Below are 22,609 nucleotides of genomic sequence, written 5' to 3'. Positions count from 1 at the left end.
TGAATTTTCAATGACCTTAAGTTGAACTCAAGTTGCCCACCTTAGTAGATAATCTGCATATGGTTTTAGTGTGTGTTTTACAAAAAAACATCTAGATGCATGAAATAACTGTACAGTACTCAGCAGAAAATTCCAGGAGCAGGACAACACTGCCACATTCCAGCACACAGATCACTGTTCTGCAGTAAAGTGCAACGCTCTTTAAGTTTTTAGGTGTTTTTTCTTTTGGAAGGTTCTGGCCTGTTGCCGACCATATACTGCTTTATCTGGCATGGAAGACTGTGCTTACACAGGGCTATTTTTTTATGTAGCTGCAGAATCTACAGAGGACATTTAGTACTAACTACAGAACCTGAGATGTTCACATTGTTTTATTACCTTTAGAAACTTTACATTACCTTCATGTTCAAGCTCTGTGACAATTTTGTATTAACAAAAGGGTTTCTTGAAAAGACTTGTGCAGACTTTGCTTTAAATTGATGCTTTCTGTAAAAGTTGTGAATTCAAAGGAAATAAAGGTTCTTGTTTTGTCTTGTGAGGGTGGAGACTTCCAAGGGAAAGCAGCCTAATAGAAAACCTGTGTTAAATATATATATTTCATATATAAAAGCTAATCTCTGTGGCGACAGAGTTTTAGGGGGAAGATGGGGTTTTCTTTGTTGAACATGTCTGTGTGTTTGCACTTTTAAATGGAAATACTCTTTCATGTGTTTTGGGGAATGGTTACTCAAGTTGTTTTAAGTAGGATGAACAGTCTATGTGACTTTATTTGAAACGTTTGTTGTGATTTACTTCTTTAAATCTGTAATGGTTATGTAGAAGGTTTCTTCTTTAAAATCCTGTTAGCTGTCTGTGTGTGTGTGAGGCAAATTGGTTTGAAAACATTAATATTTATATCCAAGTTTATCTGGAACGCATTCTTTCTGTCTGACAGGTGCATAAAAGCTAAAACTCATGTTGACACATTATTTCTCTTGGATTTATATCTTAATATTTTTGGCTGATCTGATTGTTAAGAAAATATTAAATTGAAAGGTGGGAGTCCAGTGGAAATCATAAATCCTATAAATTGATAGATCTTTCTCAGGTAGTTTTTAGTGGAGCATAGGGAGAATCTGGGATCTGCCTTTTGGAGCGTTCTTATTGAAAATGGAGAAATAGAGAATAAGAAATAAATGGAGTACAAGAAGAAGACCTAAATGAACCTGAACTATATTCAATTCAATTTTATTTATATAGCGCCAAATCACAACAAAAGTCGCCTCAAGGCGCTTCATAGATACAGAGAAAAACCCAACAATCATATGACCCCCTATGAGCAAGCACTTTGGCGACAGTGGGAAGGAAAAACACCCCTTTAACAGGAAGAAACCTCCAACAGAACCAGCCTCAGGGAGGGGCGGCCATCTGCTGCGACCGGTTGGGGTGAGAGAAGGGGTGAGAGAAAACAGGATGAAAGACATGCTGTGGAAGAGAGACAGAGGTTAATAACAGATATGATTCAATGCAGAGAGGTCTATCAACACATAGTGAGTGAGAAAGGTGACTGGAAAGGAAAAACTCAATGCATCATGGGAATCCCCCGGCAGCCTACATCTATTGCAGCATAACTAAGGGAGGATTCAGGGTCACCTGGTCCAGCCCTAACTATATGCTTTAGCAAAAAGGAAAGTTTTAAGCCTAATCTTGAAAGTAGAGATAGTGTCTGTCTCCTGAATCCAAACTGGAAGCTGGTTCCACAGAAGAGGGGCCTGAAAACTGAAGGCTCTGCCTCCCATTCTACTTTTAAATACTCTAGGAACAACAAGTAGGCCTGCAGAGCGAGAGCGAAGTGCAGTAATAGGGTGATATGGTACTATAAGGTCATTAAGATAAGATGGGGCCTGATTATTTAAGACCTTGTATGTGAGGAGCAGGATTTTGAATTCAATTCTGGATTTAACAGGAAGCCAATGAAGGGAAGCCAAAACAGGAGAAACCTGCTCTCTCTTTCTAGTCCCTGTCAGGACTCTTGCTGCAGCATTTTGGATTAGCTGAAGGCTTTTCAGTGAGTTTTTTGGACATCCTGATAATAATGAATTGCAGTAGTCCAGCCTGGAAGTAATAAATGCATGAACTAGTTTTTCAGCGTCACTCTGAGACAGGATATTTCTAACTTTAGAGATGTTGCGCAAATGGAAGAAAGCAGTCTTACATATTTGTTTAATATGTGCGTTGAAGGACATGTCCTGGTCAAAAATGACTCCAAGGTTCCTCACAGCGTTACTGGAGGCCAAGGTAATGCCATCCAGAGTAAGAATCTGGTTAGATACCATATTGCTAAGCTTTTCAGGGCCGAGTACAATAACCTCAGTTTGATCTGAATTAAGAAGCAGAAAGTTAGCGGCCATCCAGGTGTTTATGTCTTTAAGACATTCCTGCAGTTTAACTAACTGGTGTGTGTTATCTGGCTTCATGGACAGATAGAGCTGGGTGTCATCAGCATAGCAGTGAAAATGTATGCTATGTCTTCTAATGATGCTGCCTAAGGGAAGCATGTATAATGTAAACAGAATTGGTCCTAGCACTGAACCCTGTGGAACTCCATAATTAACCTCAGTGTGTGAAGAGGACTCTCCATTTACATGCACAAACTGGAGTCTATTAGATAGATATGATACAAACCACTGCAGTGCAGTACCTGTAATACCTACAGCATGTTCTAATCGCTCTAATAGGATATTATGGTCGACAGTATCGAACGCTGCACTGAGGTCTAGCAGGACAAGCACAGATGAGTCCACTGTCAGAGGCCATAAGAAGATCATTTGTAACCTTCACTAAAGCTGTTTCTGTGCTGTGCTGAGCTCTGAAACCTGACTGAAACTCTTCAAATAAACCATTCCTCTGCAGATGATCTGTTAGCTGTTTGACAACTACTCTTTCAAGGATTTTTGATATGAAAGGAAGGTTGGAGATTGGCCTATAATTAGCTAAGACTGCTGGGTCTAGAGATGCTTTTTGAGTAAAGGTTTAACTACAGCCAGCTTGAAGGCCTGTGGTACATAGCCGATTATTAGAGATAGGTTGATCATATTTAAGATCGAAGAATTAATTAATGGCAGGACTTCTTTGAGCAGTTTTGTAGGAATGGGGTCTAAAAGACACGTTGATGGTTTGGAGGAAGTAATTATTGAAGTTAACTCAGAAAGATCAATTAGAGAAAAAGAGTCTAACTTAACATCAATGGTACTAAGAGTAGCTGTAGATAATATTACATCTGTGGGATGATTATTGGTAATTTTTTCTCTAATGATAAAAATTTTATTTGTGAAGAAGTTCATGAAGTCATTACTAGTTAACTTTAAAGGGATGGTTGGCTCAACAGAGCTCTGACTTTTTGTCAGCCTGGCTACGGCTAAGGGCAGGGATAGCTCAGTAGGTAGAGTGGTGGCCCCATGATCGGAAGGTCGGGGGTTCGATTCCCCTGAACAGCTACCCTGAGGTACCCCTGAGCAAGGTACCGTCCCTACACACTGCTCCCCGGGCGCCCAATGGCTGCACACTGCTTCACTGAATGAATGGGTTAAATGCAGAGAGGGATTTTCCCCACGGGGACCAATAAAGTACACTTTCTTTCTTTCTTTTCTACAGAGCTGAAGAGAAACCTGGGGTTGTTCTTATTTTCTTCAGTCAGTGATGAATAGTAAGATGTTCTGGCTTTGTGGAGGGCTTTCTTATAAAGCAGCAAACTATTTCTCCAGGCTAAATGATGATCCTCTAAATCTGTGACACGCCATTTCCTCTCCAGATTACGAGTCATCTGCTTTAGGCTACGTGTTTGAGAATTATACCACGGAGTCAGGTACTTCTGATTAGAGACCTTAGTTTTCACAGGAGCTACAGTATCCAGAGTCGTACGTAGTGAGGAGGTGAAATTATTAACAAGATAATCGACCTCTGTTGGGGTAGCGTTCAGATAGCTGCTCTGCTCTGTGTTGGTACAGGTCATTGAAGATGATAACAGTGGGTGGATTATATTCTTAAACTTAGTTACAGCACTTTCAGAAAGACATCTACTGTGATAAAGTCTACTCTCCACCGCTGTGTAATCAATTATTGTAAATGTAAATGTTATCAGGAAATGATCAGACAGGAGAGGGTTTTCAGGAAACACTGTTAAATGTTCAGTTTCTATGCCATATGTTAAAACAAGATCTAGAGTGTGATTAAAGTGGTGGGTGGGTTCTTTTACATTTTGAGAGAAACCAATTGAGTCTAATAACAGATTAAATGCCATGTTGAGGCTGTCATTTTTAGCATCTACATGGATGTTAAAATCACCCACAGTAATTATTTTATCTGAGCTCAGAACTAAATTAGATAAAAAGTCTGAGAAATCAGACAGAAACTCTGTGTAAGGCCCAGGTGGACGATAGATGATAACAAGTAAGACTGGTTTCTGAGTTTTACAGCTGGGGTGGACAATGCTAAGCATCAGGCTTTCAAATGAATTAAAAGTCTGTCTTGGTCTTTCATTAATTAACAGGCTGGTGTGAAAAATTGCTGCCACACTGCCCCCGCGGCCTGTGCTTCGAAGTTTCTGGTAGTTAGAATGACTCGGGGGTGTTGATTCATTTAAACTAACATAATCATCCTGCTGCAACCAGGTTTCTGTAAGGCAGAGTAAATCAATTTGTTGATCAATTATTAAGTCATGTACTAACAGAGACTTGGAGGAGAGAGACCTAATATTTAATAATCCACATTTCACTGTTTTACTCTTTGGTTCAGATGTGGATACTGTATTGTTCTTTCTTTGTAATTGTTTATGTTTAAGTTGTTTGTTGCTGGTTTTTAGTTTGTTTTTTGTCTTTTTGGAAGCTGACACAGTCTCTATGGAGATGGGTTTTTGGGGGGGTAGCAGGAGGAGAGAAGCTGCAGAGAGGCGTGTAAGACTGCAACTCTGCTTCCTGGTCCCAACTCTGGATAGTCATATTTTGGGGGGTTTAAAAAATTTGTCCATATAAATTTGTTTGCACTATATGCCCACTATAATGCAAACAACGCATATCATATGGTTTTCTCAGCATACGCTTGATAACAAATGTATTTTCTCTCAAAGACTGCATTCTGGGCCTGGTGGTCGATGGTGCACATGAGATTCGAGGGCTGTTGTAAAATATGCCTGCTACGCTCTGAAACAGAGTGTTCTTGTTTTCCCCAGACAGAGTGGAGTGTTACCCACACACTCTGTTCATGGCCAGACTGTGTGCATACATGCAAATTTGTATTATTACTCATCCATCAGAGAACCATACTGGCATTTACACACAATCTCCCCAGGTCACATCTCCTCTCATCAGCTCTCACACATGCTGGTCTGTAGAAGAACATGGCAGAGCAGCCACTCTTGTCTTTACCAAGAGAGAAATCGTGACCTACCACGGCCTTATCGTTGTTTAAAAAAAAAAAAAAAAAAAAGGTCTGACTGACGACATACTTGAGAACATTTTGAGTTTGAAGATTGAAACTACTTTCCTAAGAATGCCCTTTATTTGTGAAGCGGCTTAGATAAATAAGCCTTTAGTATGTTTTTTTACTAAAGGCTAAACCAGGAGTGCAACCAGGCCCAATTAATGTCTTCCTGAGGTGTAAGCAGGCACATCAGGAAGAAACTAATGAACTTGAAACGCTGCCCGTCTCACGTTTCTTAAGAAAGCTGCTCCCAGGAGTAGATTTGGATCAGTGAGGCTCTGCAATGAAATCTCCAAAAGGAATTGTAAATATTCCTTTTACGTTGGTATTCTGCTGAATAATTCTTGGCTTCAGATATATTAACTTTTAAAGATTTTAGGTTTTTGGAGGGTAGTGCTCTTTAGTCCCACTTTCTTTATTTCTTTTTGTTTGACTTTTATAATATCCTGCTGTACACCACAAGCTGGTCTGTGTGGCTTCGGGTTTTTGTTCCATGACACAGTGACAGGGCTCCCATGGACAAGTTGTTTGGAAACCTGTCACCTTTTAATTACACGTCACTGTTGAAGTCTCAGCAGAGCAGAGCGCTTTGCATGGGACAAAGAAAAGGAAAGAAAAGAGCACGAGTCCACTTTATTTTTCCGGTTAACCCATTAACTTTGGCAGTAATTAAGTCTGTTGTTGTCCATATGCATATTTAGAAATGGTACATGTTTTACATAGTTAGAAGTCAGATTCACTAGTGGTACTTTCTCGTTTTTAAATCCGTGCCATGCACAGAAAACCAGCATTAGAATGCATCACTTTGCACCTTTTATTTGTTGTTGTTTTTCAGTCAACATGAATCAGTTCATGGTGACTGCAGGAGCCACTTGAAGATTCCTGTTGCATTCTGTAGTTTATTTTTTAAAAGGTCATTTTCCTTTCAGGGGATTTTCTGTCTCTGTCAACCAGAAAGGATCATTTATACATTTTTATGGTCACATAAAGGCAACTGAACTGAAATATTGTCTCTTTCACAGGCAGGAAAACTTGCTGTTGAGCGAGGGTGGGCCATAAACGTAGGTGAGTTTGCAATATATGCACTGATCCATGCATCAGTAATACGTCTATCTGCAATCAGCTGATATATGTTTAGCTTTGATATGGGAAACTGTTTACCCCACACTCTTCACCTCCCTATAGAGCCTAGCTATGGAGGTTTCCATAAGATAGCGGTGTCACATGCCAGGTTTCCAGTGTCTTCAGCATGCAACAAAAGCCTTCATTTCCCACAGTGGTATTTGTATGCAGTCTTTGCATATAGCTTAAATTAGGTGGTGAATTATTATTATTTTTTATTTATTTATTTATTTTAGTAAAAAAAGAAAACTAACAGCACCAGCTGCTAGAATGGGGAAAAACTAAACAAAACAAAAAAAAATGTTTGTTTTTCTTTCCCCACTTAGCACAAATATGTTTTTGAATCATTTGCAAAGGGAATGCTCCATGTTAACGAGATGCTATAAACTCTTCAACATCAGCGTCTGTTTCTCGTAGCTGTGAGTGAAACAGTGTTCAACGTAAAGTAGAACATGCTGATCAGTTTCCTTAGCTGCTTATCGCCTAGAGGAGGAGTGGCGCAAACATAACACTCGCCAGACATGGACTGTATTTTTCGCATCATAAGGCGCGTTAAGCAAAACAAAACAGTCAGACAAGTCAAATTTTATTCATCTCATTCTTCTTGCTTCCTCCACTTCCATACCTTTGATTCATTAATGCTGAAATCTCTGGCAGCTGCTCTATTCCCATGTTGTTGCAGTATATTAATGACTAACCTCGTATTGTGGATGGATTATCTCAGTTGTTCTCCTGACTGAAGTTTGGTCCGTTTACAGCATCCTGCCATGCGATTGCATTTGTCCCTGACCATCAGGAACTCTCACGTTAACTTTTATCGAGTGGAAAAAAAGTTAGCGTTCATCCTCCAGCTTCACTGTGTTTATGTAATGCTAACATAGCTGTGTGCTAGCAATCATGTACCACAACATTATATACCAGCTAGTCAAACTTCAGTAACCCTGCAAAAGTCACTGCTGTTTAGTTTTCTGTCTTCTTTTATGTTGGAAGTGATAGCAGAGCTGTACGTTTAATTTTTTCAAAAATCTCTCAGTCAGAACTAGAGATGGACCGATTCAATATTACGTATCAGTATCTGTCCGATACTGACCTAAATTACTGTATCAGATATCGGAGAGAAATAAAAAACGTAATCCGATCCATTAAATATCACAAAAGCACCTCACAAAACTTGCGACATAACGTATCCCAGCTCATAACCTTAGCACGTCGGAGCAGTATGCGTCTCGTGATAGAGCGGCTGTAGCGTGTGAGACCTGTCGGCAGTCTGGTTGAGCATTTGGAGCCTCGCTTCCAAACCGGCATTTCATCTCTGAGAAAGCTATCCCAGAGAAGTAAAGCAAGTGTGTAAGTTCATCTCTGTATGTTAAAGTAGTAAAGCTTAACAACCGATATATGGAGCGACTGCCTCTTCTCTCTCCCTCCCTCTCCTGCTGCTACTTCAATCATGAAACTGATCAATGATCAGCTGATCGGCTTTTCTGTCGCGACTCCCGTCTCTCTTATTTGTTTATCGCCCACTTCGCGCCAGAAAGAGGAAACCAGCGGATAAACAACAGCCGCACGTTTAAGCTTGATAAACTGTTGTTACACCAGGATCCTTTTCTACGCAGCTGACGGCTGGTAACTGTGCAGGGGCGGGTCTAGCAAAGTTTTGCCAGGGGGTTCGATAGGGCATTAACAGGGAAAGGGGGGCACAAAAACATACTTTTTTTTTTCTTCTAATTGTCATGTCTAGCTTTTAATAAATAATTATCTGAATCTTACAACCAAAGTTTTCATCTGATGTAAAATGTATAGAAGTCCATTATTGTATATAGTAACAATTAAGTCAAATTTATAACCTAGAAAGCTACAGTACTTTTACCTTTGCAATTCTGTTGAAGAAAGATGTTGAATCTATTTAATTATTGTAAAAAAAATATTTGACTTCTGTGCATTTTTTTGTTGTAAACTTTGCTGCAGGCTCACAGCAGAAACATGCCGAGTGTATGTATATAAAAGTCATTCATAAAGACAATGACATTAAAGTGGACATGAAATACTACATGGAGCCCTGGTTTTAAAAAACTTAAACTTAACCTCCTAGGACCTGGCGTCCACAAATGTGGACATCACATTTTGGGTTGTCTAGACCAAAATACTACATTTTGCTCTACAAGGGCCTGATGAGGACATTACACTGCCACTGTTCTATTGAAATTTGAAACAAATATGCTCATATGTGGATCTCATTTTTCTCAGAAACAAAATTTGGTTTTAAAAACAAATCTGGTAATGCTTTGGCACCTGATGACTGTAAAAACAATCAGCCCAAATATAAGTAAGAGAAATAAGAGAAATAAAAAATGCATGCCGTGGAAGATTCCGGGTCTTAGGACGTTAACATTCTCAGTGAAGCTGGATTTAAGAAATAAGTGCTTAAAATTTTTAGAGCATGTTTTTTGCCAGTACAGAGCGTGACGTCACTTTTATACTGCATGTTGAAAAACCAAAGAAACCAGCAGGTTCGAGCCTGTTTTGAGTGAGGTGACAGGTGGTTCACTGAAACAAGCTAGAGTCAGAAAAACTGGGATTTTTTTTTTTTTTCCCCTCTTCTGGCCGTGTGTACCGTGCAGCTCTATTTTATGCAATAAAACGGCATTTCTTTTCCCAAGCAAACCTGAACAGTTCACAAAACAATAGGTCACCACATGTGCATCACACCACAACTTTAACTAATACATAGAAGACCTGACTAAACTAGAAGTGATCATTTTAAAATCTGTTTTAAAATGTATCTAATCAGAGCTGATTGTTAATTAAACCTACAAATCTGTAATATAAGCTTAAAAAATACATGTATGCAATTCTTAAATGAAATCAACTACTCTGATTTAAGCAGAAATCGTGAGACTCATCTGTATGAAGGAGCAATTTGAAAAGATAGGTTTGGAAGCATTTAGTATTGACTGTAGGACCTCTTAATAAATTTGAAAAGAAATAAAACTCGTAGGACTCTATATTAGCATTTTATTCAAGATCTTGTTATTCAAGATCTAATCTCATTTTTCGGTGGACCCTGGGGCCTTCTTTTTCTGTTTTAGGCCCACAGCCATGAGGAGTCTTTTCCACGATGTATTCTTCTTTGTTTTTCCTGGGAGATTTTCTAATGGAGCAGCAGCTTCCCCCTGGACGGCCTGTGATTCGGGGACAAGGTGTTCCTCCTGCTCTGAAACCTTCTCAGCAGTGTTGAGGCTGGTTGCAATCAGCTCTTTGATTTGTGATCTTAATCTCTCCACCTCTCGGATAAGTGACCGCTCCTTCTCCGAGGTATCATTTTGCTGGGCTCGGAGCTCACATATTTGCTGTTCTAGGTGTTCCCTCGTGGCCCTCGGGTCTCTGATGAGGAACCGATCTGTTAATGCGCTTTCTACGTGCAGTCTGTTCTCCTGGTTTAGATGATGTTGAATTTGCCCGAGTTCTTGTTGAAGAGCTGCGCTAGCTAGTAGCTCCCTGTTGTTATTCTTTTGCTGCTTGAATTTGTCACAGATCTTTTGCAACCTTCGTGCCTCTTTCTTTGCTTTCTTCTCTGCATTCATGTACTTGTTCTTCAGACGTTTCTCCTGTTTTAGTTTATTTGTCACATTGTCCAGCTGTTGATGTAGCTGATCCGTCTTTTCAGTTGACTGTTTCATTGATGTATTCTGTGCCATCATGACGTTGATCTGACTGAGAAGTCTGTTACCGTGTCTCATAGCACTCTGCAAATTCGTATCCTTTTCCTTCATCTGCCTGTGGAGGTGCTCTGTTTCAGTTTTCTGTTCTTCCAGCTTGGCGGCCCCTTGAGCAGCCTTTTTTTCTAGGCAAGCACACAGAGTCTCAGCACTTTGGAGTTGATTCTTCAGCTTTTCCACTTGTGAAGCGAGCTTCCTCTTCTGATTATCAGAGTCCTGTAGCAACTTGGCTAATTTATAGCCTGACAAAGAACTCCAGTGAGGTTTTAGTGACTTGTTCATTTTTGTTGTTGGATTAAATGTTGTCCTCTCTGATGAACTGTGCTGTTTCAGACAGGGCTGCAACTGACGATAGTTTATTTATAAGTTGGCATCAGGGAAACCGTAAAGAATGGAACCGCGTCAGTTTGAAGACATAAACAAGCTCCACATTGCTGTATACACTTTTGCACCAACAGTTTTACAAAGCATGTTATGAAAAAATGTGCACTGTATTTTCTTCTAAGATTAGAAAAGACTGCCTTATTCACCCAACCATATTGTCATATTACAATGACAACACTGAGAATATAGCATAAAACACACTTTTCCCTTTTTTCCTCATTGGACACACATCATTGCTGTTTCTGAAATTATTGCATGGTCATATTTTTATTACTTTGTTATAGGGCTGCCACAAACGATTATTTTGATAGTCGACTAGTCACAGATTATTTTTCTGATTAGTCGACTAATCAGATCATCATCCATTGGATGTACAACGTACAGCTTATTGCACCAGCAGCATCTGCTCTTATATAACTATCATTAGCTTACAGCTTTAAGTGTTTAAGGTATGTGCTAACTAAAAATAAAGACAAGATGATAGTTTATTAAATTTTAATGAAATTTGCAGATTGTTTCGGTGAAGTTTAATAAACTCCTTGCTATCTAAAATATAACAGGACACCGGAGTACATTCTCGAGCATCTCACACTTCTGATAATCAGCTGTCTGCTTGACGTTTATTCAGCTGTGTAAAAACTATAACTTTAATCTCAGCCTAACCGATTTACTCAGGAACAAATAAAATACTGAAAAAAGCCAAACAATAACATTTTTAAGTTATCTAAGTGACTTATATATGTTTAACCTGAGTAGCGAAAGATGGCGGTGGGTTTGAAAACGATCTGCCGGGAGTCCGGTGTTCTCACCGGCTCTAGTGAGCCTTGCCCCCGGCTCGCTATCGAGCTGGTGGGTAACAGACGTCTCTGAAAACGTCGGAGCGCTTTTGAAAATATGTGGTGTCTTGATAAACTGAGCACATATTTGAAGTTTCCACAGCTACATTCTCGCCTGAAAATATGTTAAATGTTTATTTTGTGACCCAGAAATAGTAATAAGAGTAATATTAAAACTAACTAGCTGCCGCCATTGTTGGAAACAGCAGCATCCTGCACAACGATGGCGACAGGTCGGCGAGACGTGATTGTGGATGCCGCTCAGGTGCGTCCGCCTCCCCAGCAGCCGCGCCGCAGACCACGCCCTGCCACAGTACTTTTCTCTTGTCCCCTTAGCTCCTAGCCTACTCGCTAGCAGCAATCAAATCAGGAGTGACATGTTTAGCCGCATGTTCTCCTTAAATTGCTGTCTGTCTGAATAGTATCCAAAAAAATGATGGGCAGCTTTACTGACCGAGAAGATAAAGAGTGTCATTTAGCTGTTACTGATGTTAAAGGGGCCGTACACTGTATTAGGAACTGGGGTATGTAAACCTCAGATCAGGGTCATTGGGGTAGTTTGTGTTGAGATTATGATTTAAAAAGAGTAAATAAATGTGTTTAGCCTTCCAGAAACCATGAATGAAAGTAAAGTTTTTGTGCTATCATTCATATTCTCTGAAAAATGGTTAAGAAATCATAAATTCTTCCAGGGTAAATCGACTTATGAGAGCAATTGTATGTTAATATAGCACAACCTTCAGTTAGCTTTACACAAATATAGAAACATCTTTTCTCAACACCATGAGGATGAAGAACCCTTATAAAGGACTGTTTTTGAAAGCTAGGCAATAATGATCGTCATATTTCACCAGCCACCACATATTTCTCTGGTTTTTAATACTCTGTATTTTAATGAACGTGACCAAATCAGGTCAGAGGAGACTATATTTCTTAACCTGAACGAAGGCTTCTCATCCCAGTTGTTAAAAAGGTCTCTTCACACAGTGCTTTTCCCTGTAGACTGCTGCTGTCCTAGCATTACAGCAGCATTAGAACAGTCCCATTTGGTGTCAGTAATCCCACTGTTATACCACATGGAAAAAGCAGCCATTTTTATAAGGTGCAATAAACTCAATAACAGCCCATTTTAAATCGGCATTTATAGCCATTTTGAATAATGGACTTCTTAGAAACCTGCTCGGTTAGTCTAATGGCCCTGAGACAGAGCCTGTGAATTTTCTGTTTCCCAGGAGGAGGCTTCCACCACTGCTCCAGCGACAGAGGAGGTGGATTTTGTGCCTATGCTGACATCACTTTGGCCATCAAGGTAAAACTGAATCAGACACTTTTTTTTTTTTTTTTAGATTCCCCATTATTTAACACATTGACTTGACACTCATTGTTAAAACTGCCATTATTAAAAATCAAGGCATGAACCCAAATGCACAGTTGGAAAAAGGAAAGTTTTCACTAGAACAGCCATAAAGTACAAACAGGAATCGCATGAAGCTCATTGTTCTTTATGGATGAGTTAAAAGATTAATTTGGTCATTGTGAACATTGTTCTGCTTGAGTTTTTCATGTAAATCCATGTGAGATGTAAAAGTTTTTCTCATGCTGGGGATGTGTGTTCAGAAAGCAAATATTTTCTGATTTATCTCTCAGTTTCTGTTTGAGAGAGTCGAAGGCATCTCCAGGGTGACCATCATCGATCTGGATGCTCATCAGGTGAGCCGATGCATCACTTCTCTCCATGTCAATTCACACCGCTGCTTAGCAGCCATCATTGATGACAAAATAGCCCCACTTTTACCGCCAGAGGCTCCCTGCAGGAAAATTTGGCCCTTACCATCAGATTCAGCAGAATGTATCTTAAAACGTCTCCGCTGACAAACAGCCGAATGAATACAAGCCTATGCAAACAGTAGGATGTCTTCAGCAATGTTAGGTACCTTGTTTGTTTGGGCTTTTTTCATATTGTGAAAAATGTGTCCTAACCATGATAAAGAATCACTTTTGATATTTTTTTAATTAAAACAATGGCTATTCTTACAACTACAGCTTAAAAATGTTTAAGGCCAATATTGATTAATTTCATTCTGATGTTTTTTCAATAATGTTGGAAAAAAACAGAATGAATGCTGTTCTTGGTCATTTCACCTTTGTTGTGGAGATTTGAGGAAAATGAGTGAAAAACCAGCATCCAGACATCATATTTCTGTATTCTTGCATGTTTCCAAAAACTGTTTGATATACTTTGTGAGAATTTTGATAAATGCAGGGATCTCCATCCATCATGGGATACTTCCCCACTGACCTAATCCCCGTCTCACTCACTTGTTTGTTCGTGTGTCCTTCTGGGGCACAGCGGGTGCCTCTTGCTATGTTAAGAGGTGGAGGGGTGTATTTGTTTATGAATGCAAGTAGCTGTAATTTGGCATCTTAATCAAAAATAATAATGTTCTTTATTATTTTTCTTTGTTTTTGTAAAACAGTACATTTGTAAAAAAAAAAAAATCATAAGTAACAACAATAGTTTTATTTTAGAAATTAAAAATAAATTATGACTAAAGAGGTTGTGCATACAGGTGGATTAACAATTAATTTGGTAATTACCAGTGCTGTTAGTTTAAGGCAGCTTTGACATAAACTTGCATTAGGTGGTGGTGTAATACATTTAACACTGTATAATAATGCTGTGCATCATTTGTGGGCTAAACTCACTTAAGCTGTAGAAAACAATGACTCAACCTTTTTAAGACCCTGATTAACATATATTTGCCTTAAGATGTATTTTCAGCATAATGACTTGTATCCACCACCAATTAGGCTTAAGAATTATGCAAACACTGATGATGTCTTAACAACCCGGGTTCAAGGCTGCATTGTATTAATAGCCTGGCATTCATTTTTGAGACCAGTTTGCACGTAATAACCTACATCTATTGACAAATGGTAGGGATCAATATAGATGCTGAGTGAATTATTCATTAAGACCAAAGAATAAACCTACACTGTCCTCTTAGCAGATAATTGGGCTGAGAGAAAAGCAGTAACCTGTGGCTCAGGTGGTAGAGCAGGTCGGTGGATTGATCCCCGGTTTCTCCTGTCCATGTGTCGGAGTTGCCCCCAGTGCAACCATCCAGTGTTAGCATGTGTGTGAATATTGGATAGAAGTGCTGAGGTACAGAGAAAAAGCATTGTACAAATGTGTGTGTGACTTGTAGTTGAAAGCACTCTGTGTGCTCAAATTGAGTAGAAAGGCACTATATAAGTATCGGTCCATTTACTATGACATATAACGTTTTCTTGTGAGCAGTGTAATAGATTCTACAACGCTGTGATGCTTTTTCACAGCGAAGCAGTAATGATTTTAGGTTGAGTTTATAAGACGCTTGCTTGGAGTCCAGCTCTGAGAGCATATTCTTATCTGTCTATTACGTTTATAAAGCATCACCTGTGTTTGATGCGAAACTGAAAATATGGATTTTGTGATCTCAGATACAGATATCTGTTGATCATTATATAGTCTATAATACTTAATGCAGCACTATGTCTGGAAGGAGAGAATCTGTTCAAACCTGACTTGCCTGTACCAGGACAATCACTGATGTTTTCTAGTTTTCTAAAATCGTTTGCTATGATGACATGTCTGCATAGCTCAGTATTGCATCACAGGTTTCGTCACTTTGAATAAATGCTTGGGTGGGCCAGCTATATTAATGAAATATTTATGTATATTTTTTACCCAACCATCGATTTGGCCGAGGTCAGCTATAAAAGGCAAAAAGTGAGGTACACCCTGGAAAGGTGGCACAGGGCTAAGGCAGAGAGACAGACAATTACTCGTACTCGCATTCACAGTTAATCTAACATGCATGTCTTTGGACTGTGAGAAGTAGCTCAGGTAACCAGAGAAAGTCCACGCAGGAAGGCCCAAGCAGCGACACAAGGTCGCAGCCGCAGCATTTTACTGCATTGTATTTTGTACCAAATCATCATCGGTGGCTGACAAGTGGTGCTCGCTTTCAGACATGTCTGGGTTTGTGTTTTTGTTGTGTACACTAGTTCACAGCCCTTGTATTTAAGTAAGCATGGATGCGCCTTCTTTTTTCATGTACACATCTTTGCCTGCTGGCGATGTACCACTACAATACTTCAAACTGTTGAAATAAGTTGAAACTTTTTCACAAAGACCCTTGGGACTGTCAACCAGCTTTTAAGTTATTACCTTCATTCTCCTAGGAGTTCATTCCAAATCATCTCAACCAGGCTTAGACTGAATGATTACTGCTTTCTCGCTCTCACAGACACACACTCACACAAACAAACAAACATACACTATAAGCCAGTGTCAAGATTTCGCTGGCACAAAGTCCATTGCTTACATTTCTTGCCCTAAGAAGTTACCCAATTTTTATTGGCCTCTCTCAGTACTGGTTTCTTTGCAGCAGTTTAGTCATGAAGTCTTTATCCACACAATTTCCTGTAACAGTTGATGTTGAGAAAGGTCTACTACTTAAACTCTTAAGGATTGATGCAGGCTCTAATGTGAGGTGAAGTTAGCTGGTAATTTAGGTGGCTAACACTAATGGACTCATTCTCTGCAGCAGAGGGAACTCTTGGTCTTCTGTTTTTTCAGGCAGTCCTCATTCTAGCATTTGAAGGTTTTGAAGATTGTATTTGAAACTTTTAATGTTTTAACTATACATTGGTAAAACACAACTGATGCTGACAAATACATTAGTACAGTTAGAAATTCCAGGGACCGTTCACCATCACTGACATGCAACAATTTTATGATGATGGTGGGTAAAATAATCCCATTCTAGGAGATTAGGGGGTTAAGATGTTGCTCGTCAATATCTTGATAGTTTTTGTTTGCTCACTAATTTGTGTTTTTCTTTTCTTTTTTTTCCTGTGTTGTTTTTATAAAATTTATAAAAGTTTTTTTCTGGAACGTAGATAATAGTTAGAATATTTTAATATAGAATACAAAGAAAGGGACAAATACTCATCTTATGCTTTATGAGTAGGGATGGGAAACAAGAACCAGTACTTCCATTACTTGGAATTTTTAGTCTGCTTATCGACTCAGCTTATTGGTTCCACTTGCACTTGCACCAGGACAGAAACGGCTGCATTATGTTGCTTACACAACTTTGGCATTAGCAAGCAGCTGCACAGACAGCATGCTAATGCTAAACTAGCCAAGAACCCAGAGTGATGGTAAAGCTGAGTGAACTTTGAACCCAGGCCAGCAGCCAGACTCTGAACTGTTAACAAACTGATGAGGAGTCAGTCTGCATCTTCATTTTGTACCTGTTAATGTTTCTACAGTTGAATCACCGCAGGGATCTCTTTAAAGTCTCTCTGTGCCGGTTTCCATCTTTGCTTTGTGCTGTCGCTTTGTGTTCATACCTTTCGTATGAATACCTTTTCGAGAAAAATCGTACGTGTGTCCTCATTAGATCAGAAATTTGTCTTTGTGTCTGTAGCCTGAGGATTATATTAATTTTTATAAATCTCTATTTGTGAGTGTGAAATGAAATGATGGGATATGCTATCACTACGTGGGTGAGCATGTATGAGAAGTGGTTTTCTAAACAGCTTCTCATTTTGAAATCAGTCTTTCTTTTCCGCACTGAAACCTTGTTATTCTGTGTTCCAATTTTGACTTTAACTCTGTTTTGAATTAAAACAGACATTAATTATAAATCATCAAAACTACAGTGTATGTGTATAAACAGTCAGCAGCCTAAAAAAATATTCTCTGCATCTCTGAGATGGAAAAAATTGATTTTTCTTTAATACTCTTTGATTATGATTTGTTAAGCATTAATGGATGGTTCTTATATTTAATACAGATGTTCAAGCTAAGTTAGGGAGGATATATGTTCCAAAGAACTGAGGGAAAAATCCTGTTTGAAGGCTTTCAGCTGACACTAACAAATGACAGTGAAACAGCAGTCTTTTATTGTACAGTACAGGATGTGAGGAAGAAGATAAGATGAATAAGACTGGAGGCAGCAGGAGCTCAGGCAGCATATGAGATGATTTATAGTCTCCGCATATCTTTTGGATTTAGAGGACAGGGCATTCACTTATGTAGTCATTTTCTAAAAGAAGTCAGTGTGACCCCCTCAGTTCAGTATGTTGGTTTATTCATACAGTATAAAATACAACTACATGCAAAAGTTACAGTTGTCTATAACCTTCAGATGCATCCGTGTCTTGATTGTTATTATGTGATGTCTACAATGCATCTCTAAAATAACCTAAGAGCAAATAAATATGTCTTGGCTGTTCTGGAGAAGCTTCAGGTGGGTCTTTCAAATTCTTTAACCTATGTGCTACATGCTGTCCCATTTCATCTCAAGTTCTCCAAACTATTAAAAAAGAGAGGAGAAAGAAAACAATCTGTGTGTATATCATTACATGTCCATCCAAAGTTACCAATTAAAATAGGATGTATTCTGCTTTTCTGTATTTCCTGTCATATATATACTGTTATACAGAGTTTATTCAGTGAAACCTCTGGTCAGTTAGGCAGCAGAGGGTCTTGTTAATCGGTTTCAGCTGCTTTTCTGTTACTGAAATTAACAACTGATGCACTAAATGGTCAACAATGAGACAATCCCCAAACTGGAATGGGTTTACAGTTGGACAGTTTTTCCCTCATCATTGTTTCTGACTGGATATGCAAAGAGGAACAGGATGGGCATTGTAGTGCCTACAAAATGCCCTCCAACACACCACTGGTGTGAATGTCTCTAACCAAACAATCAGAGACTGACTTCATTAGGGTGGGCTGAGGACCCAGTCTCCTCTAGTATAGGTCCTGTATATTTGGTATTTGCACCCTGTGATTTTCAGGGTCTGGAAAAGCTGTGGGGAACATTATCCTGCCTGTAACATTGGCCACCATGAGCAGTCTGGTGGTAAGTCCTTGATGGCCTGTGAAGGCTTAACCATGCATGGACACAGAGACCTCCACAGACTAGGCAATGGCACCCTGGCTGCCATTAGGTATCAGTATGAAGTCCCTGGACTCATTGTTGGACCCCGCAGTGGTACAATTGTTCAATTTAACTGACATCCCGTGATCTCTGCTTGCCACGTCACTACTACTGTCTTCCTGTTTTGATGCCTCTTTAATGTGGTTGTCTAAGGAACAGAGCTCGGTGGCTGTAAGGGGGCAACGTGACTTACCTTTCTCCAAACCGCATGTCGAAGTGTCCTTTGTGAATATGGCTTTTAGTATAGAAGCACTTTAAGTGCTCAGTAAGAGCAGAAAATTGCTGCATAAATACCTGTGATTTGCTATTTGCCACACCAGTCTGGCTGAGCACTGTAGCCCCACCCACATGCTCTTCAAAACCTTTTGTTTTAGAGGGACAACCATGCATGATATTTTTGATTTCACTGTAAGAATAAAAACACCCCAAAAGTTTATGATTATGAATATATAGATTACTGGAGTCAACCATTTTTATTTGGTTTGATGAATCAATTCCACTAACGGAGTGAAGTTTTTTATAACTGTATCTGTTGATTATTATGATACTCTTCTGTCCTCTCTGACCAGAGTAATAGGATCATAAAAAATGTCCCAGCACATCTCTAATATAGACTTTTTCCCCCCTTATTCAGTTGTTTTCACACACACCTAAAGTTATCTGGGTTATATGTCTATATGGGCTGCTGATGGATGATGGGAGAGCTGATTACAAATGGTTTAAGAAAAATAAAAATAAATGCAAAGGTTTTCTTTTCTTTTTTTTCTTCTTCTTGGATTACCCGACAGCAAACCGGCTGTAATATATCTGCACGGCCTTGATAAAGTTGTTCATCAAAATTGACTTGGCTGCTTGGCTTGGTTTCTTCGATGAGAGGAAATTTATTATAAATCAAATTGTAATATTCATTGAAATGCATTTTTTGCAAATTGAGACCATAAAAAATCTAAAGGCTTAGTCCAAATTGACATTCAATGCTATAGCTGATAATCAAGTAAAAGAAAATGTTCCCCTCTTTTAATTGGAGGTTTTATGCATCATCATCATATAATAAAAAGATCATCTGGTCCTTTGCAGGTCTTAAGATTTGGTAAATACAACTTCAACAACATGTAACATGTTAAACTGTCCCATTATTTATTCATGAAAAACTAAGCCTAAACATATTCTCAAACCCTCTTGTTGAATAATAATTGCTGTAATATTCAGTTTCACTCTCACTAAATAACTAGTACATCTAGTTTCTTCAGGATTTATAAGAATGTTTGTTAATATCGTTCATCTAAAAAAGTCATGTTTTCTACTTAGTTTAGCCTTCACATAAAGTGAAGTCAGAGTTTGGTATCAGGGAGTTTCATAATATAATAATAATTAAATTAAAAGTAATTAATAATGAACAATCCAGCAGGAATACAGTTCGGGTTACAGACTCACAGTGTAGTTTTTTGCTGCTCTTTTAGAAATTGTATGTTTGCCACTGCATGTCCGTCATGCATGTCACTCCATGACATGCATGACGGACATCATGGCATCAACCCACTGAAAGCGTTCCTTTTTTGACTGCAGCTGGGAGAGATTTACTTCTCACAAGCAAACCCACAGCGTCAAACTGAGCTGTTCACACAGTGAAGCTGTTGTTACATCGTGGAGTCGGCGTTCTGGAGACTGGTGATTCTTTATTTAATTGTCTGCTCTTGATGCAGCATCTGCCTTCTCTGCTTTCACAGCATTTGAGCTAATGTTGGCTCCTCGGTGACACTGTGCCCACCACTTTGTTCATTTGTCATTGTTTTAGATCCATGCTATTTTTTATATAAACATTATTATATTTAGTTCTGCATTTATCTGTGACATTTGTCATAAATGTAATATTTAAGTTTAGTGATGAATTTCTATAGATGTTGCAGTCCTAAGCCCTGCTTTGCTCCACTCACTCACTTGATCTTTACTTTGGATTTGTCGTTGAACCAGACATGAGAGCCTATCAAGCAGCCATCTTTACCATTCATCATATAAAAATGCATTACACAGTCATTGAGCATGATGCTCAGCTGGTACAGAACAGTCCTTCACGTCCCATACATCCATTATTCCATCCAGTACTACTAAACTTGGCACAAAGCCTAATCTCCTGACAGCAGCCAGACACTTTGAGTGACAAATGGAGGGGAGGGAATGAAAAGTGATGGAACAGCTGTGAGTTTTTTGAAAGCATTTTTAACATTTAATGCCTTCAGATGACAAGACTATTTATTCCTCATCTGCTGCTGTCAGTCAGCGGCAGCATGTCTCGGGTAAACAAATGGGTCTGAGGGACACCTGTGTGGACCTCGGCACTTTCAAATGATGTACTGTAGCTGACTGTCAAAGACATCTTCAAGGGTGAAAAAGGCTTACTTGATTCAGTTTGTCAGTGCTTAATGATGTTTGGAGAAACAGCGACAGCATCAAAATGTTTTCATGTTTTTTTTTAATGGCACGTGGTCCTGCTGTTTTACAGGGAAATGGACACGAGCGTGACTTTCTGGACGACAGGCGAGTGTTCATCATGGATATGTACAATCGCTACATTTACCCTGGAGACGAATATGCCAAAAGTGAGTGAAAAGCACCGTCGATTTTCCTCTCAAACTGCCTCTTTTGACCTTTCAATTCATAACAATTTTGAAATAATTCGTACCTTCAAACAGGTTTTTGCCGCTCACATGTTCTATAGGACTTAAATGCATGAGAAAAACAAACCCAACACTTCTCCAAATACCCCATCAAGGTTGAGGTAGTAGCAGTGGTTAGTTGCCTTCCCCCACTCCCATCCCTTAGATGTCACTGTGTTTTAATTATGCTGTGATTTCCCCGAGCACTACAACTCACTCTGTTAGCACTCAGTGGGAAATCTAGCACGCAGCAGTCCCTGCAACACCATAATCATGGCTTCTGCACAAATTAATCTGTCAATACATTGAAGCTCCTCTGACAGGGACCACATTCCACTGTGTAGCCCCGATTCTAACAATACTCTGCAGAGCAAATGTCGCGGTCTGCCTTTAAAAAAATTCTCTCCGTCCTCCATCCAGTTATCTTGCTTTGCACAATTAATTGAATTTAAGACATTTTATAATTGTCGGTCCCCTTAAGAGAGTAAAATAAATGTATATTCTGGCTTGTTTAAGATAAAAAAAACTGCCGTCGTATTCTTTTTCATATTTTTTTCTCTGAGACACATTATTTCTCTGTACCTTTAGAGCCCAAGCTTCTGTTTTTTTTTTTTTTTTTTCTTGAAAGTCTTGTAAAAACTACCAAGAACTTTTTGTTTGACTTTAATGTGCCGTTGCACTGGCTCGTCCTGCTTTTACAGCCTTATTCTGTTCAAAAACATTAAGGTTTTCTAATTAACCTTTTTCATAATTTTCAAGTTTAATTAGTATCAATGGAGTTAAAGCACTTCTGCAGAATTGTAAAATTTTAGAATGAAGAAATCCAGTTACCTACATTGATATTCTATTAAAAAAAATCAATGTTGTTTTAGTTTGTTAATCATGTTAGAAACAGAGTATTACTAAAGAAAGTCAATAAAATCTACTGTAAAATATACATGAAAAGGTCTCATAAACAAAAGTCGGAAGAGCTTAATCACACATTGGTCCGGCATCCTTACTTGATACTTGTTATAAATAATTAGCCATCTTCTCCAGTGTCCGTCATACACAAATACAGGTAAAGGGAGCAATGTTGACCTTATTGTTACAGTTTAATGTATTGCTGGTTAAACATGTAATTGATGTGGGTGCTGCTTTTACATGTCACATCCACTGTGTTGAAGATCAGACACGTAACATCCAGCATCCTTGTTATAGAAGTTTGGTTAGTTTATTTTTTTTAAACTAGGGATGCTGAAGATGTAATTTAAGTTGTTTTTACAGCTAAAGCCACTTTCACCTACTGACACAGCGCTTTATTCAATCAGGGATAATTTTGTCAACTTATAATTTTCATTAGTTTTCGTTGGCGACAAGAACGAATGCTTGAGGAAAAACACTATGATAAAATGTAATGACACTTTCGTCGATGAATTAAATGCTCCCATTAAAACACA

The 22,609-nt window shown here is 38.9% G+C and overlaps 1 protein-coding gene across 4 annotated transcripts in view; it reads left to right on the top strand.

Annotated features, from left to right (window-relative positions):
• The window catches only part of hdac11 (histone deacetylase 11), a 52,318-nt gene that overhangs the window by 14,991 nt on the left and 14,718 nt on the right, over positions 1 to 22,609 (top strand). For all 4 annotated transcript variants that reach the window (XM_040003220.1, XM_040003222.1, XM_040003221.1 and 1 more), the window contains 4 exons: positions 6,480 to 6,522; positions 12,748 to 12,824; positions 13,163 to 13,225; positions 21,017 to 21,113. In XM_040003220.1, coding sequence (XP_039859154.1) covers positions 6,480 to 6,522; positions 12,748 to 12,824; positions 13,163 to 13,225; positions 21,017 to 21,113 — 280 coding nt within the window. The remainder of the gene's footprint in view (positions 1 to 6,479; positions 6,523 to 12,747; positions 12,825 to 13,162; positions 13,226 to 21,016; positions 21,114 to 22,609) is intronic.

Source organism: Simochromis diagramma, unplaced genomic scaffold (assembly GCF_900408965.1).
Source record: "Simochromis diagramma unplaced genomic scaffold, fSimDia1.1 OVJJ01000646.1, whole genome shotgun sequence".
Classification (NCBI taxonomy): domain Eukaryota; kingdom Metazoa; phylum Chordata; class Actinopteri; order Cichliformes; family Cichlidae; genus Simochromis; species Simochromis diagramma.
The sequence above is the reverse complement of the archived record's forward strand: the minus strand, read 5'-3'. Positions and strand labels throughout refer to the sequence as shown.